This window comes from Solanum stenotomum, chromosome 6, assembly GCF_019186545.1.
Source record: "Solanum stenotomum isolate F172 chromosome 6, ASM1918654v1, whole genome shotgun sequence".
NCBI classification, from domain to species: Eukaryota; Viridiplantae; Streptophyta; class Magnoliopsida; order Solanales; family Solanaceae; genus Solanum; species Solanum stenotomum.
This window is the reverse complement of record NC_064287.1, coordinates 54030073-54047055: the sequence shown is the minus strand read 5'-3', so window position 1 is coordinate 54047055 and position 16983 is coordinate 54030073. Positions and strand designations below refer to the sequence as shown.

Sequence of the window (16983 nt, the reverse complement as noted above, 5' to 3'; positions counted from 1 at the left end):
TATATATTTGGTTATTAAAATGTAGCAGGATCTAAATGCTTGCACCACATGAATGATTTTAGCATATTTGGAAAATATAATTTTAACCCAAAGAATAAAGTTATGCAATAAGTTAACAATATCATAATAATATGATCCTCAGCAATTGCAACATTTTAATAATATATTTTCTTTTATTTACATCTAATTGCCAGATTTGAATGTATTAAGGTCAAGTTTATCGAAATATCTTGGTACCAAGGGCAATTGTTTAATTGGCTTACTTGCTCCAAGACAAATTTTGTTGAGGTTTGATCTATATGAAGATTATGTACTAGCTTTATCTCGCTCAGTTAATTATCTTCTCTACAATGGAGAGGAGCACCAATGTAGGGTTTTTCCATGGTCCATTGGATATAACCCTAAGGAGGAAAGGACGTTAGATGGTTTGGATTTCTTTACCGAACTTATCTCCAGATTTGTTTGCAAAGAACTCTTTGTTGTCTATAGCATCAACAGTTGGGAAACCAATAGCTATAGATAAAGCTACTCAAATCAAGTCAAGACCTAGCACAGTTAGGGTCAAGGTTATACTTGATCTAATGGAAAAGCTTCCAAATCGTATAAGGTTGCAGTTTGTGGACGGAAAATCTAGTAGGTTGATCGAAGTTTTTCAGGAGATTGCATATGATAATCTACCTTTGTATTGCAATTATTGTAAGCACCAAGGTCATGCTGAAGATAGTTGTCGTTTGATTTAAAAAAGAAATCAAAATAACAAACAAATTGATGATACCATTGAAGGTGCTTTAAAAGGTACTACCGATAGCGAAAAGTATCAAGGCGATGCGAGAGAGATATTAAATGAAAAAAGAAAGACTGTAGATGTCGATCAAAGTAAAGCTACTTCTTTAGATCGACAATTGGTTGCTTTCACTTTCGAGCAAAATCGTGTAAACTCAATGGATGTTGATACAAGTAATTGGTGTTCAAACAACTACCGAAAACAAAGGTGATTGCAATAACCAAGAGGCTGCTACTAATGAGGTGCAATCAAAAGAAGTTGGGTTGAATTTGATGTCTAATGCAACTAAAACGCAAGGGGAACACCAATAGTTGGGGTTGACGCGCCGCGAGTTGATTCAGGGAAAAAATTAATAGATTCAGGACAAAAAATAATGAATACATCTGATGTTGAAGATGCTGAAAATTCTAGGCAGGATGTTTTGCAAGTTGAAAACGAGAATCCAACTAAAAACTGGACACTGGCTGCACAAAAAAAAAATCAACTAGTAGTCGGAGCCTTTCCCCTACAAGTCAAAATAATTCTCCATGTAGTGAAAAGGGTCCGACTAGGAATTTTCATGACAGTGAGAAGAGGCAAGATACTAGTAATGTCTCAAGAGACCTATTATGTTCGAATATCTTTGATGCTTTATTGAAGACTATTGGAAAGAAAGTAAGGTTAACAGAGAATGACCACGATTTGATCCAAGAAAAAAAAGTCTCACCTGCTTAAAATAGCAAATTAAGTCCAGAAGCTCCTGTATTTGTGCCTAAATGTGTGCTTGCAAGGAAGAATATGTCAAGTGCCTTAGTGTCAAATACAATTGATTTGGGTGAGGATTCTCTTGATGAAGATGGAGTGGATTTGGGTGAGGATTCTCTTGATGAAGATGAGGAAGACAATATGTTGGACATATGCTTTGATAGAGTGGCTAGGGAAGGGGATATATCACCTAGGCAGCAAAGAAGTGGAAGCAACAAAAGCAAAAAGAAGACATATGGAAGGCAACATAGTTGGGATGGCAAAATGACTGAGGAGTTTGTTCCAAGGCACCTACCGGTGCGACATGCAAAGCAAAACCATTTGACAGTATCAATAGGTTCAACTAGATCCAATAAATCCATAAAGAAGGTATGAATCATCAAGTGTTGTTGGATAGGTTTGAAGAAGAAGACAAGAGAAAAATACTTCAAGTTACTTTTGATGGGTTTTGATGGGCAATCAATCTTTTTTAATTCATGCTTTAGTAATAGAAAGTTTAGCAACCAGTTTTCTTCATGCTTGTTAGGTAGCAGAAGTTAGTTACTTCATTAGGATTAGTAAGATAAGGCCTAGCCCCCCTTGCTTCCTATTGATATTTTTTATGTTTAATAAAAGACTGCTAGACACTGTCTAGTGGTAAATTTGTTTTAAAAAGATTAAAAAAATAATATTAAATTGTATAATTTTTATTCTTTTTCTTGTTTCTTTTATATAATAAAATATAAGAAAGTTAGGTTTCGCCAACAAGGAGTTGGTGTGGTGTAGTGGTTATCACGTCAGTCTTACACACTGAAGGTCCCCAGTTCGATCCTGGGCATCAACATTTTTTATCAACATTACTTTTTTTTGTCCCGACGGAAATGAATGTTTCCGCTATATTATTTTATATTTATTTGTTTTGATTTCCCACCGGTATTCGATACTCATATTGAAGCTCGACTGAATTCACATTCATTTATTGTAGGGGTCATTTTCTGGGATGGCACTGCCAACAAGACTTTTCTCATTTCCATATGCTTAGGTTAATAATGTATTTCGGTCTCGTCTTTTACTTACACGACATTCTCGTAGAAATGCATGTATAGAAATGTGGGTCCATTCAACTTTTCAATACATAAAGAACAAAATTAGAAGACATATTTATGTATTATGGCAAAGTTAAAGGAGTACGTTTATGTATTATGCGGTCAATGAAGACATCATTAACAGGCTTCAAGTTGCAACAAATTTAGGAGGCCCATAAGAATTCCCCTTCCATGTACAATTCAATGCCCAATTTATTGTGCTCATGATAATTGAAAAAACAACTACGAAAATAAAATATTTTTTGGGTTGAAAAATTCAATTATGAGAATAAATCTTTTGTTTCTTTTCTTTTAATCTCATTTTCAAACCAAATAAAAGAAAGAAAGAAATAGTTTTTCTAATTCAGCATTTTCTTCTCTTATTATATATAAATAAAAACCTTACATTATATAAACGACCAACAAATAGAACATTGATAATTAACTTGTGCTCCAAATATTTCTTTAGTCCAACCAAAATACAACTATCTAAGGTGTTTCTTAAGAAAATAATAGAAAATATGAGATGAGTGATGACACTAAAATATTCAATAAAAAATAATAATGATATCATATAAAATAAATATTGCAAAGTCACAATGACAATGATCATAATTTAAAAGTACTAAATCATGCTAAAATAAGTATTAGTTACATGATTAAACATTAAAGAAAAAATAAAATTAGATTATGTATTTTAAATGTCTAAACCAATGAAACTAAAGAACAAATATTCAACATTATTGTCATCTTAGTGTGAAATTAATTTATTTTGTTAGCATTGTATTGATTTGATTTCGAATTGAGCTTTATTAGAATTACTAATATCTTTGGACTATAATTTTTATTGGACCATTCAAAATTTTAAGTTTAAAAAAACTTGAAAAAAATATGTTAAAAGATAAAATTATGAAAAAATATAAGTAATATTTAGAAATTACATCAAAGTAAATACTTTTATGTATAAAATAAATTTTAAAAATTATATATATAATGTCGGGTTGGTTTGGTCTTGAGTTGACTTTTTTTAGTTAAAACCAAACCAACCCAAGTATAGTCAAGTTTTTTTTCCAATACCAAACCAAGTCAAACCAAACCATTAGTCGAGTTTTTTTTATTTATTTGACTCGATTTGCGGTTTAATTCGATTTTTGATTTGATTTTGTACCCCCCTAACTGTCACACTAAGTATTGACACTCACGTTTATGCACACTCTTAGTACAAACAAAAGTTCTAATAACTATAATAAAAAGGCATGAAAAACATGAATGAGTAATTATTACTGATAGAAAGACATAAAAAATGTGAAGTGGTGAGCTCACATGAAGTGTATGAGATACTATTATAAGTGTATCCATGCCTATATGTTATAAAAACCCATAATTAGAAGAAAATATTCAATTCTCAAAATTATCATGACAACATCTCAAACTTTTCCTCCCAAATATTTAAAAAAGGATAGCCTAAGTGAAGAGTGTAAGAAATTGCTCCCTATCCTACCAAAAGAAAAAGGATGGATTGGATCATATATCTATAATTACCAAGGTTTTTGGATATCACCAAGATTGCTTCAAGGTGTGATTGCGTGTCAACAACAATTTCAAGCTCAAGATAGTGATATCTTTCTTGTTACAAATCCGAAATCAGGAACTATTTGGTTAAAATCACTTTTATTCGCTTTGGTGAATCGAATGAAACATCCTATGTTTGAACAAAATCACCCTTTACTTAACAAGAACCCTCATGATCTTGTTCCATTCTTGGAACTTACACTCTATGTTGATGGACAAGTCCCTGATTTCTCATCCTTCACCACACCTAGACTCTTGTCAACTCATTTGCCCTTTGCTTCATTACCAAATTAAATCTGCACAAGGTTCAAAAACCAAACTTGTTTACTTATGTAGGAATCCTAAGGACACTTTCATTTCTATGTGGCATTTTGCAAACAACTTAAGACTTCATCACAAAGATAGCAGTTCGATTGAAGAAATGTTTGATCTTTATTGTAAGGGGATGAGCGTTTATGGTCCATTTTGGGACCACGTGTTAGATTATTGGAAACAAAGCATAGAAAATCCTAACAGAGTATTTTTCTTGATGTATGAAGAAATTAAAGAACAACCAAAAATGTATCTTAAACGCTTAGCTGAATTCTTGGAATGCCCATTTTCTATAAAGGAAGAAAATTGTGGAGTTGTAGATGAAATATTGAGAACGTGTAGCTTTAAGAATTTGAGCAATTTGGAGGTGAATACAACTGGGAAGTTGTCAACTGGAGAGGAAAATAAAGTGTTCTTTCGTAGAGGAGAAATTGGAGATTGGAAAAATTATTTTACTACAGAGATGAGTGAGAAATTCAATTGTATCATTGAACAAAAATTTCAAGGATCTGGACTGAAATTTTCATACAATTGATTAGGGGTTATTTGTTTTGAAAATCAATGTTGGAGTATGTGTGTTTGGAATCGATGTAATAAGAACATCAGGGGCGGCTCTTGCTTATAAAATTTAAGGCATTGGCCTCAGGCCCCCCGTTTTTGGGGGCCTCAAATTTCTACAAATAAAAAATTATGTATTTTAATTCCATTAAAATAGAAGAAATCAAGAAAACATTGTTTTGGACTCTTACATTTTTTTCGCTAACACTCACATTATTTATTATTTTTAACTCTTTTTTGCACTCTATTTTTTCAAATCTTTGATAGTTAGAGGAATACACTCTCAAAAATATGAATCAATAGTCGAAAAGTGTTGAACAAAGTAAATTACAAATTCTTTTTTTATTTCTTCGTAAATTTTCATATTAAAGTAGGCATACAAAGTTATCAACTTTTTGAATTAGATTCTATGATTCTAACTCTTATCTTTAAAGTTTATCAACTTATTACTTATAGAATTATGTTCATAATTCATATAATAATTGTCTTAATAAAAGGATGTTTTTCAATGTTGAATTAATAAAATCTTACCTAAAATAATAATTGAAAAAAGTATTTAAAAAAATTATTTATATAAAAGATATTTAGTAGTAATTTACATCTAAAAATTTAGAAAAATAAATAAATACAAAGAAAGTTTATCTAGATTTTAGGCCTCTAATTAAAATTTTGCTTTAGGCCTCAAATTATGTTGAGCCGCCCCTGAAGAACATATATATCACAAAAGTTCTATTGTAGTAATAATGGTACTGATTTATATGTTCATTACTCAAATTATTACAAATTATGTATAAAATTCATATTACTTTATTTTCTTATGCACAAAAAGGGCACAACATTCTCTCTCTATATATATGTATACACTCATGTTTAGAGAGAGTACAGATTAGAGGACGACTTGTAACGATCCGTTCAATAATCGTTTTGACACTTATTGCATGTTTCAAGGCATCCAGATGTGTATCAGAAAAGAAAACAAAAAACTAGATGTTAGGTTTAAAAAAATGATCAAAAATTAATATTTGAGGTAAGTGGACTTGAAATAGAGGTTTGAAAGTTTTTAGAGGTTCAGATAACAATTTAAAACATAGATAGATAGTTTGAACGAGTCTCAAGGAACTCTGGAGCAATTCGAACACTTATGTAATTAAAAAAAAATCATCACTCATGTTCTTGAAAAGATGAGTGAAATAGATGTTAAAAAAGTCTGTTCAAGTGATATTTAAGCGGATTTGTTCACAAGGCATTGTCAACCTCAATATTCAAGAAGAATGCATCATTTTCGGATATTAAGTGATATTTTAATCAAGAATAGGAAAATACGTGATGGACTATTTTCTCCCTAATCAAGATTTTATCCAATTAAACTTTTCTGATAAAATTTTTAATAAGACAACTAACAATTTTATTACTAAATATGTGTATTTTTTTCTTTACTAATTATTTTACCCATAGATATGCTTAATTAAGAGCTATCTCTGAAGTGCTTTGTCTAGTTCTCTTGCTTTGCTTTTCAATTATTAGTTGGGAAAAAGAAGTGTTTTCTAACCTGACCCCACAACAACATTGCTAATGTAATGTAACAAAACAAGAGCTTTATTTGAAGTTTCTTGTCTAGTTCTTTAATTCTATATATACACTTATGAATACACCTTCATCATACAAATTAGAAGAAAACACTCAATCTTTAAAACCATGACAACATCCCTTCCCAAACACTTACAAGATCAAGAGGGTCTAAGTGAAGAGTGTAAGAATTTTTTCTCAGTCTTACCAAAAGAAAAAGGATGGATGGGATCATATATTTACAACTATCAAGGTTTTTGGGCATCGCCAAGAATAATTCAAGGTGTGATTGCTTGTCAACAACAATTTCAAGCTCAAGATAGTGATATCATCCTTGTTACACCTCCTAAATCAGGAACCACTTGGTTAAAATCACTTTTATTTGTTTTAGTGAATCGAATGAAATATCCTATTATTGAACAAAATCACCCTTTACTTGTTAAGAACCCTCATGATCTTATTCCATTCTTGGAAATTAGACTCTATGTTGATGATCTTGTCCCTAATTTTGCATCTTTCACTTCACCTAGACTCTTGTCAACTCATATGCCCTTTGCTTCATTGCCAAAATCTGTCCAAGATTTAGAAACCAAACTTGTTTACTTGTGTAGGAATCCTAAGGACACTTTTATTTCTATGTGGCATTTTACAAACAATTTAAGACTTCATCACATTGATATCCATTCCATTGAAGAAATATTTGAATCTTTTTGTAAGGGGGTGAGCCCTTATGATCCGTTTTGGAATCACATATTAGATTATTGGAAACAAAGTATAGAAAAGCCTAACAAAGTACTTTTCTTGATGTATGAAGAAATTAAAGTGTAGCCCAAACTTCAGCTTAAACGCTTGGCTGAATTTTTGGAATGTCCATTTTCCATAGAGGAAGAAAATTGTGGAGTGATGGATGAAATATTAAGAATGTGTAGCTTTGAGAATTTGAGCAACTTGGAGGTGAATACAAATGGAAAATTGTCAACTGGAACAGAAAATAAAGTGTTCTTTCGTAAAGGAGAAGTTGGTGATTGGAAGAATTATTTTACCACAGAAATGAGTGAAAAACTCGATCATATTATTGAACAAAAGTTTCAATGATCTAGAATAAAGTTTTCATACATCTGATTAGGCATTAAGATTCTATGTCAATTGAATGCAATTATTTGTTTTGAAAGTCAATGTTGAATTGAAGCAGTTGTATTTGAGATTAATATTGTAATAAGAACATACTACAAGAGTTTTATTGTAGTACTGACACAATTATGTTCACGACTTAAATTGTTGAAAAATATGTATAAAATCATATATCTTTATTTGGTCGCAAATGGTGCTTTTTATTGTACGATCGTTTTCCTTTTCGATTTGAGAGTGTCTAGTATTCGTATTAAAATCGATTAATTTTGATTAGAGTTGTGTAGAGCATTATTCGAGAGAAAGCACTTTCTATCAAATCATTATACATATATTTTTTACTATGCTTATGTTTGTCCATACAATTTTTTCCACTTCTATTCAACAAAGAAATTTCGAAACACCATTTAATTATATATCAGATTGATTTTTTGAAGTTTTTATTTTATTTTTTGAAGATGAATTTCAAGTTTGAAAAAGTCGCTCTTGCTATTTTTTCTTCTTTATAAAATAAGGAATAACTTATTGGTATTTCTCCTTCCATTTCCTTTTTAATTCTTTTTTTCAAATGATTGCAAAAGGCATATCTTGAAGGATTAGTGAAACAATAATGCATTTTATCAAATTACTAAATTGACCCTAAATAAATTAAGCTAATTATGAGTACAAATCATCTTATATCAAACATCAACCAACTATATCAGCATCTACCTAGTTTTTACACTATTTTATTTCCCCGCCCATGCCCCCCACCCCCACACCCATATATATATATATCTTGCATTTATTTTTTTTTATGGGTAGTTAATTTATTAGTTGGAGTTGTAAAATTTAAAATGGATATATATTTATTTATAGGAAAAATTACTGAAATACACGTCTTATGTTTCCCTTATTTCCAATAGCCCCTTCTATTTCTAAAAACCTCTAAAATCCCTTATTTCTTTAATGTATCTGAGCTACATATTAATGTATCCGAGCCAGTATTTAATGTATCCAAGCTACATATTATGTATCCGATCTAGTTTTTAATGTATCTGAGCTACATATTATGTATCCGGTTTATGTTATAATATATCTGAGATACTCTTTAATGTATCCGAACTACATATTATGTATTCGGTTTGTGTTACTTTTTAAGGGATTAATGTAATTACAAACTAATGAGGGATAGATAGTAAGTTCATATTAAAACTATGAGATTTATGTAAGTCTTATTTATATATATGAACACGTTAGCGCTTAAATGCTAAATGATGGTTGCAAACACCCTTTTTTATCCGAGCGATTCAAAATCGAACACAAACCGATAATTCAAATAAAAAAAAGTTATTGGTTTAAAGGTTTTATTTTTTGTATTATTGGATTATCGATTTTTAATGATTTGAGATTTTTTTTCCTTAATGGGTTAATCGATAACCTAATAGTAAATTAAAAAAAATTATATTTATAGGATTCAGTATATAAAATTCTTGACTTTAAATTTAGATTCATATTTTTATTTCTGACAATCGCAAACTTTCGATTATTCTCTGATGTATTAGTATTGTTTTTGAGCAAGATGCCATCTTAATCCTTACTCCTACCTAATAAAGTTTGAGAGACTATTTTATATCTGAAATGATAAGAACCATAAAGTCAGACAAGCCCTAGGATTGGACTCAAGCTAGCTCAAATATTGATATCGTATGGGTGGTGATTTAGCGCTCTCTACATATATATATTCAATTATTGCTATCACACGGCTGGTGATTTAGCTCTATATATATACATATTCAATTATTGCTATCACATGGCTGGTGATTTAGTCAACTAATTTTTTGGTATGTTTTTTTTAAAATATTTTAAGTTGTTAATTTGTTATGATTTGTAATTTTTTTTACGTCATTTTTGAGTAATATATGTTACTCCTTTTGTTCCAACTTATATTAGACATACGGAATTAGGAGAGTCCACCAAATTTCTTATATATTCTTTTAAGTATTTTCAGTTGTTAATTATAGTATGGTTTACGCAACTTTCAATAATATATATTGTTCCATCTATTTAAATTCATGTGTCACCGATAGAATTTTAAAAGTCAACTAAATTTTTTCTATTTTTTTTTAAAAATATTTTAAGTTGTTAATTAATGTGATTTATAATACTTTAACTTCATTTTAGTTATAATAGAATATTTTAAATTGTTAATTATTGTGATTTATAGAATTTTTAAACATATCTCGTATGTTTAAAAGTAGTGTTTTGTAGCTTCTTATTAGATACTATAAATATTTTAAGTTGTTAATTATTGTAATTTATAGCGTATGTTACGTAATTTTCAAATTTACAATAATATATTTTAAGTTTTGTTACTTATAAATATTTATAGTATCTTTAATGTAATCTTTGAATATACGATTAATTAGAAAAGAAAGTAAGACTCTTATTAGATAGTATAAATATTTAAGTGTTTAATTATTGTAATTTATAGTGTATGTTACGTAATTTTCAAATTTATAATAAAATATTTTAAGTTGTTAATTAGAATAATTTATAGTATCTTCAATATAATCTTTGAATATACGATTAATTAAAAAAAAAGTAAAACAAATAAATTAAAATAGAGTGGACAACAACAAAATTTGAACAAATTTAAGTAGGTAACATTTTTGTAATAGACAATTTATAAATTGAGTAATTAACATTTGTGAGGCAAGAAATAAAAGAAAGGAATGGAATTGTCAAATGGAATTAACATTTTCGGCTCAGGCAAGTTAAAAAAAAATATATAAACGAATTTTTATGTCAAATGATAAGAATGTACAACCATAAAGAAGCTGGGTATAATAATACAGAAAATACCCATATTGCCCGTGGCTAGGGAAGTAGACATATTGACGAACAATTGCTTCCCTAGTCTCTTATATATAGTAGTAATATATATGAGTAAATCTTCAACCTACAAACTAAACGAAACACTCCTCTATACACTTTAAAACATGTCAAAATCTCAAGCTTCTCCCCAAATTCCTCCCAAGTATTTACAAGAGGATGAACTTAGTGATGAGTGTACGAAATTGCTCTTAACTCTACCAAAAGAAAGAGGATGGCTTGCATCACATATCTATAATTACCAAGGTTTTTGGGCAACACCACGAATCGTTCAAGGTGTGATTGCTTGTCAACAACAATTTCAGGCTCAAGATAGTGATATTATCCTTGTTACAACTCCTAAATCAGGAATCACTTGGCTAAAAGCACTTTTATTTGGTTATGTGAATCGAGTAAAACATCCTATTTTTGAACAAAATCACCCTTTACTTATCAAGAGTCCTCATGATCTTGTTCCATTCTTGGAACTTACACTCTATGTTGATGGACAAGTCCCTGATTTCTCATCCTTCACCACACCTAGACTCTTGTCAACTCATTTGCGCTTTGCTTCATTACCAAAATCTGTCCAAGATTCAAAAACCAAACTTGTTTACTTATGTAGGAATCCTAAGGACACTTTCATTTCCATGTGGCATTTTGCAAACAACTTAAGACTTCATCACAAAGATACCAATTCCATTGGAAAAGTGTTTGATCTTTTTTGCAATTGTTTGAGCGTTTATGGTCCATTTTGGGATCACGTGTTAGATTATTGGAAAGCAAGTATAGAAAATCCTAACAAAGTACTTTTCTTGATTTATGAAGAAATTAAAGAATAACCAAACATTCAGATTAAACGCTTAGCTGAATTCTTGGAATGTCCATTTTCTATAAAGGAAGAAAATTGTGGAGTTGTAGAGGAAATATTAAGAATGTGTAGCTTTAAGAATTTGAGCAATTTGGAGGTGAATACAACTGGAGAGGAAAATAAAGTGTTCTTTCGGAGAGGAGAAATTGGAGATTGGAAGAATCATTTTACTACAGAGATGAGTGAGAAACTCAATTATATCATTGAACAAAAATTTCAAGGATCTGGACTGAAATTTTCATACATTTAATTAGGGGTTATTTCATGTGTTTTGAAAAATAATATTGGAGTACATGTATTTGAGATATGCGTATTTGAGATTAATGTAACAAGAACATATATATCACAAAAATTCTACTAGTAATATAATGGTACTGTTTTAGATGTTCATTAATCAATACTCAAATTATTACAAATTATGTATTAAATTCATATTACTTTGTTTTGTCATGGACAAAAAGGGAACAACACATATACTCACATTTAGAGAGACCACAAATTAAAGAACGACTTGTAACGATCCATTCGATAACCGTTTTGACACTTATTATGGGTTTGAAATGTGAATTTTGACTTGTGGGGTCGGGTGACATGAGTCTCGAGGCATCCAATGCATTTCAGAGAAGAAAACGAAAAACTAGATGTAAGGACAAAAAAATTGATCAAAAACAACATTTGAGGTAAATGGACTTGAAATAGAGGTTTGAAAGTTCTTATAAATCCAGATAATGATTCAGAACTTAGATAGTTTGAATGAGTCTCTAAGAACTTTGGAGCAATTTGAACACTTGTGTAATTTTAAAAAAAATCATCACTCGTGTTTTTCAAAAGATGGATTAAATAGATGTTCAAAAAGTTTGTTCAAGCGATAATTAAGTGGATTTGTTTTCAAGGCATTATCGACCTCAATGTTCAAGAAATTGATATACAAGATTAGAATGCATCATTTCTTCGATATTAAGTGATTAAGTAAAATATTTGATGTACTCTTTCTCTTTAATCAAGGTTTTATTCAATTAAACTTTTCTGATAAAATTTTTAATAATACAACTAACAATTTTATTACTAAATATGTGTATTTTTTTTTCGTTACTAATTTTTTACCCATAGATATGCCTAATTAAGAGCCATCTCTGAAGTGCTTTGTCTAGTTCTCTTGCTTTGCTTTTCAATTATTAGTAGGGAAAAAGAAGTGTTTTCTAACCTGACCCCACAACAACAACATTGTTAATGTAATGTAAAAAAACAAGAGCTTTATTTGAAGTTTCTTGTCTAGTTCTTTCTATATATATACACTTATGAATAAACCTTCATCATACAAATTAGAAGAAAACACTCAATCTTCAAAATCATAACATCTCTTCCCAAACACTTACAAGATCAAGAGGGTCTAAGTGAAGAGTGTACGAATTTATTCTCAAATGTGTTAGTTATTATTTTTGAGCAAGGTGCATTCTTAATCCTTGAGAGGCTATTTTTATATTTGAAATGATAAGAATTATAAAGTCAGACAAGCCCTAGGATTGGATTCAAGCTTAGCTCAATTATTGCTATCACATGGTTGGTGATTTAGCGCGCGCTCTCTCTCTCTCTCTCTATATATATATTCAATTATTGCTATCACATGGCTGGTGATTTAGCTCTTTATATATTCAAGGTCTAACCCATCGGTGGCCCCTTAAAATTGGCACAAAGTTTCACTTAGGCACCTCAAGTGGGCGATGTTCATTTTAAACACCTCATGTAGGGTCTCGCTGTGTCGTCATTTTGACACTCTTTTGCCAATCAACAAAAATATATGAGGTGTGTGTTACACTCGCGAATGACGTGTAAAGTGTCGAATTAAATGACAACATTTGTCAAAAACAATTTGTAGATAATGAATTTTGAGTAAAAATACAAAGTAACCAATGACTCAATGACACGTGGATTTTTGCCCAAACAATTTTTTAAAAACAAATTAAATCAATAAAATCCTCACATGACCCCNCCCCCCCCCCCCCCCCCCCCCCCCCAATTGTCTTCTCCAAAAACCCATACTCATTTGCAGAAAAATCTGCACATACCCGTTCCCCCACCCCATTGTCTTCTCCAAATACCTCCATCTCTTTTTTGCTAAAGCAACTGGGCACCTACATACTCTTTCTTTTTTATTAGTGTCTTCAAGAAAAAAAAATAAAATTTTACCCTAATTAGCAGGTTTATAATTCACCAAAAATTAAACTTACTCCTCTTTAAATATTGAATTCTTTCAAGAAAGAATCTCATGAATAATTTAATATTTAGTCTTGAAATGGGTTTATTCCTAAATTTCTAAAATAGTTTCCATCATTTTATTGTAACTATTTTTATTCACCATGTTGGATATTTAAGTTTGCAAAAATGGTGGCTGAAAATGGGAAAGAAGAAGAAAAAAATAATTAAAAAATCGACTAAATAGGTTTTTCACGCGCGCTCAACAAGTGTATTACACTTACTAAGCCATGTAAGTAAAAAGTGTCAAAATGACATAGTGAAACCCGACATAAGGTGTCTAAAATGAACAAAGCCCAGTTAAAGTGTCTAAATGAAAATTAGTGCCAACTTTAAGGGGCCATCGATAGGTTAGGCCTATATTCAATTATTGCTATCACATGGCTGGTGATTTAGCTCTCTCTATATATACTAGATATTAGGTATTCGTGTCAGTACAGACGTAATATATGTTAATTTTTAATCTCAATTTATGTGATACTTATGAAATTTGGAGAGTCAACTAATTTTTGGTATGTTTTTTCAAAAATATTTTAAGTTGTTAATTTGTTATGATTTGTAATTTTTTTTTTATGTCATTTTCTAATAATATATGTTACTCCTTTTGTTCCAACTTATATTAGACATACGGAATTAGGAGAGTCCACCAAATTTCTTATATGTTCTTTTAAGTATTTTCAGTTGTTAATTATAGTATGGTTTACGTAACTTTCAATAATATATATTGTTCCATCTATTTAAATTCACGTGTCACCGATAGAATTTTAAGAGTCAACTAATTTTTTTCTATTTTTTAAAAAAAATATTTTAAGTTGTTAATTAATGTGATTTATAATACTTTAACATCATTTTAGTTATAGTAGAATATTTTAAGTTGTTAATTAATGTGATTTATAATACTTTAACATCATTTTAGTTATAATAGAATATTTTAAGTTGTTAATTATTGTGATTTATAGAATTTTTAAACATATCTCGTATGTTTAATAGTAGTGTTTTGTAGCCTTTTATTAGATACTATAAATATTATAAGTTGTTAATTATTGTAATTTATAGCGTATGTTACGTAATTTTCAAATTTACAATAAAATATTTTAAGTTGTTAATTATAATTATTTATATTATCTTCAACGTAATCTTTGAATATAGGATTAATTAAAAAAAGAAAGTAAGACTCTTATTAGATAGTATAAATATTTTAAGTTGTTATTATTGTAATTTATAGCGTATGTTACGTAATTTTCAAATTTACAATAATATATTTGTTACTTATGAATATTTATAGTATCTTCAACGTAATCTTTGAATATACGATTAATTAGAAAAGAAAGTAAAACTCTTATTAGATAGTATAAATATTTAAGTGGTTAATTATTGTAATTTATAGTGTATGTTACATAATTTTCAAATTTATAATAAAATATTTTAAATTGCTAATTATAATAATTTATAGTATCTTCAATATAATCTTTGAATATACGATTAATTAAAAAAAAGTAAGACAAATAAATTATAATAGAGAGGACAACTACAAAATTTGAACAAATTTAAGTAGGTAACATTTTTGTAATATACAATTTATAAATTGCGTAATTAACATTTGTGAGGCAAGAAATAAAAGAAAGTAATGGTATGCTAAGGTGGGATCCATATCTATTGACAATGAAATAAATGCAAAGCAAAATTGAAAAGGTGGGGTCAATAACTTGTCGGCTCAGGCAAGTTAAAAAAAGAAAATATAAACGATTTTTTATGTCAAATGAAAAGATTTAACAACCGTAAAGAAGCTGGGTAGAATAATAAAGAAAATACCCATATTGCCCCTGGTTAGGAAAGCAAACATATTGACGAACAACTGCTTTCCTGACCTCTTATATATAGTAGTAATAGTAATAAATAAATATGAGTAAATCTCAAACTTCACCCCAAATTCCTCCCAAGTATTTACAAGAGGATGAACTTAGTGATGAGTACTCTAAGAAATTGCTCTTAACTCTACCAAAAGAAAGAGGATGGCTTCTATCACATATCTACAATTACCAAGGTTTTTGGGCAACACCAAGAATCATTTAAGGTGTGATTGCTTGTCAACAACAATTTCAAGCTCAAGATAGTGATATCATCCTTGTTACAACTCCTAAATCAGGAACCACTTGGCTAAAAGCACTTTTATTTGGTTTAGTGAATCGAGTAAAACATCCTATTTTTGAACAAAATCACCCTTTACTTATTAAGAACCCTCATGATCTTGTTCCATACTTGGAACTTACACTCTATGTTGATGGACAAGTCCTTGATTTCTCATCCTTCACCACTCCTAGACTCTTGTCAACTCATTTGCCCTTTGCTTCATTACCAAAATCTGTCCAAGATTCGAAAACCAAACTTGTTTACTTATGTAGGAATCCTAAGGACACTTTCATTTCTATGTGGCATTTTGCAAACAACTTAATACTTCATCACAAAGATACCAATTCCATTGAAGAAATGTTTGGTCTTTTTTGTAAGGGGGTGAGCTTTTATGGTCCATTTTGGGATCACGTGTTAGATTATTGGAAACAAAGCATAGAAAATCCTAACAAAGTACTTTTCTTGATGTATGAAGAAATTAAAGAACAACCAAAATTGCATCTTAAGCGTTTGGCTGAATTCTTGGAATGTCCATTTTCTATAAAGGAAGAAAATTGTGGAGTTGTAGATGAAATATTAAGAATGAGTAGCTTTAAGAATTTGAGCAATTTGGAGGTGAATACAACTGGAAAGTTGTCAACTGGAGAAGAAAATAAAGTGTTCTTTCGTAGAGGAGAAATTGGAGATTGGAAGAGTTATTTTACTACAGAGATGAGTGAGAAACTCAATTATATCATTGAACAAAAATTTCAAGGATCTGGACTGAAATTTTCATATATTTGATTAGGGATTATTTTATTTTCTTCAAAAAATAATATTGGAGTATATGTTTTTGAGATATGTGTATTTGAGATTAATGTAACAAGAACATATATATCACAAAAATTCTACTAGTAATATAATGGTACTGTTTTAGATGTTCATTAATCATTACTCAAATTATTACAAATTATGTATTAAATTCATATTACTTTGTTTTGTCATGGACAAAAAGGGAACAACACATATACTCACGTTTAGAGAGGGCACAAATTAAAGAACGACTTGTAACGATCCATTCGATAATCGTTTTGACACTTATTTTGGGCTTGAAATGTGAATTTTGACTTGTGAGGTCGGGTGACATGAGTCTCGAGGCATCCAAATGT

General features: G+C 29.8%; 1 protein-coding gene, 1 non-coding gene and 2 pseudogenes across 2 annotated transcripts; all 4 read left to right on the top strand.

The window, feature by feature from the left end:
• The first annotated feature begins 2278 nt into the window (after positions 1 to 2278).
• On the top strand, positions 2279 to 2351 carry TRNAV-UAC (transfer RNA valine (anticodon UAC)). Its single transcript has one exon. It is a non-coding gene; the product is annotated as a tRNA-Val (tRNA).
• A 1657-nt stretch (positions 2352 to 4008) lies between these two features.
• Positions 4009 to 5071, top strand: LOC125867432 (cytosolic sulfotransferase 12-like; annotated as a pseudogene).
• A 1616-nt stretch (positions 5072 to 6687) lies between these two features.
• On the top strand, positions 6688 to 16762 carry LOC125867435 (cytosolic sulfotransferase 12-like). Its single transcript, XM_049547937.1, has 2 exons — positions 6688 to 6883; positions 15780 to 16762. Exons 1-2 carry the CDS (start codon positions 6730 to 6732, stop codon positions 16616 to 16618), a joined length of 993 nt encoding a protein of 330 aa, XP_049403894.1. The 5' UTR covers positions 6688 to 6729; the 3' UTR covers positions 16619 to 16762.
• On the top strand, positions 10665 to 16762 carry LOC125867437 (cytosolic sulfotransferase 12-like; annotated as a pseudogene).
• Positions 16763 to 16983: the final 221 nt, after the last annotated feature.

Excerpts from the sequence above, each read along its gene's own strand:
- LOC125867435 (XM_049547937.1), top strand. The coding sequence starts at position 6,730 with ATGACAACATCCCTTCCCAAACACTTACAAGATCAAGAGGGTCTAAGT. Across the intron at positions 6,884-15,779 it reads ATCGCCAAGAATAATTCAAG|GTGTGATTGCTTGTCAACAA; the intron begins GTGTGATTGCTT and ends GAATCATTTAAG.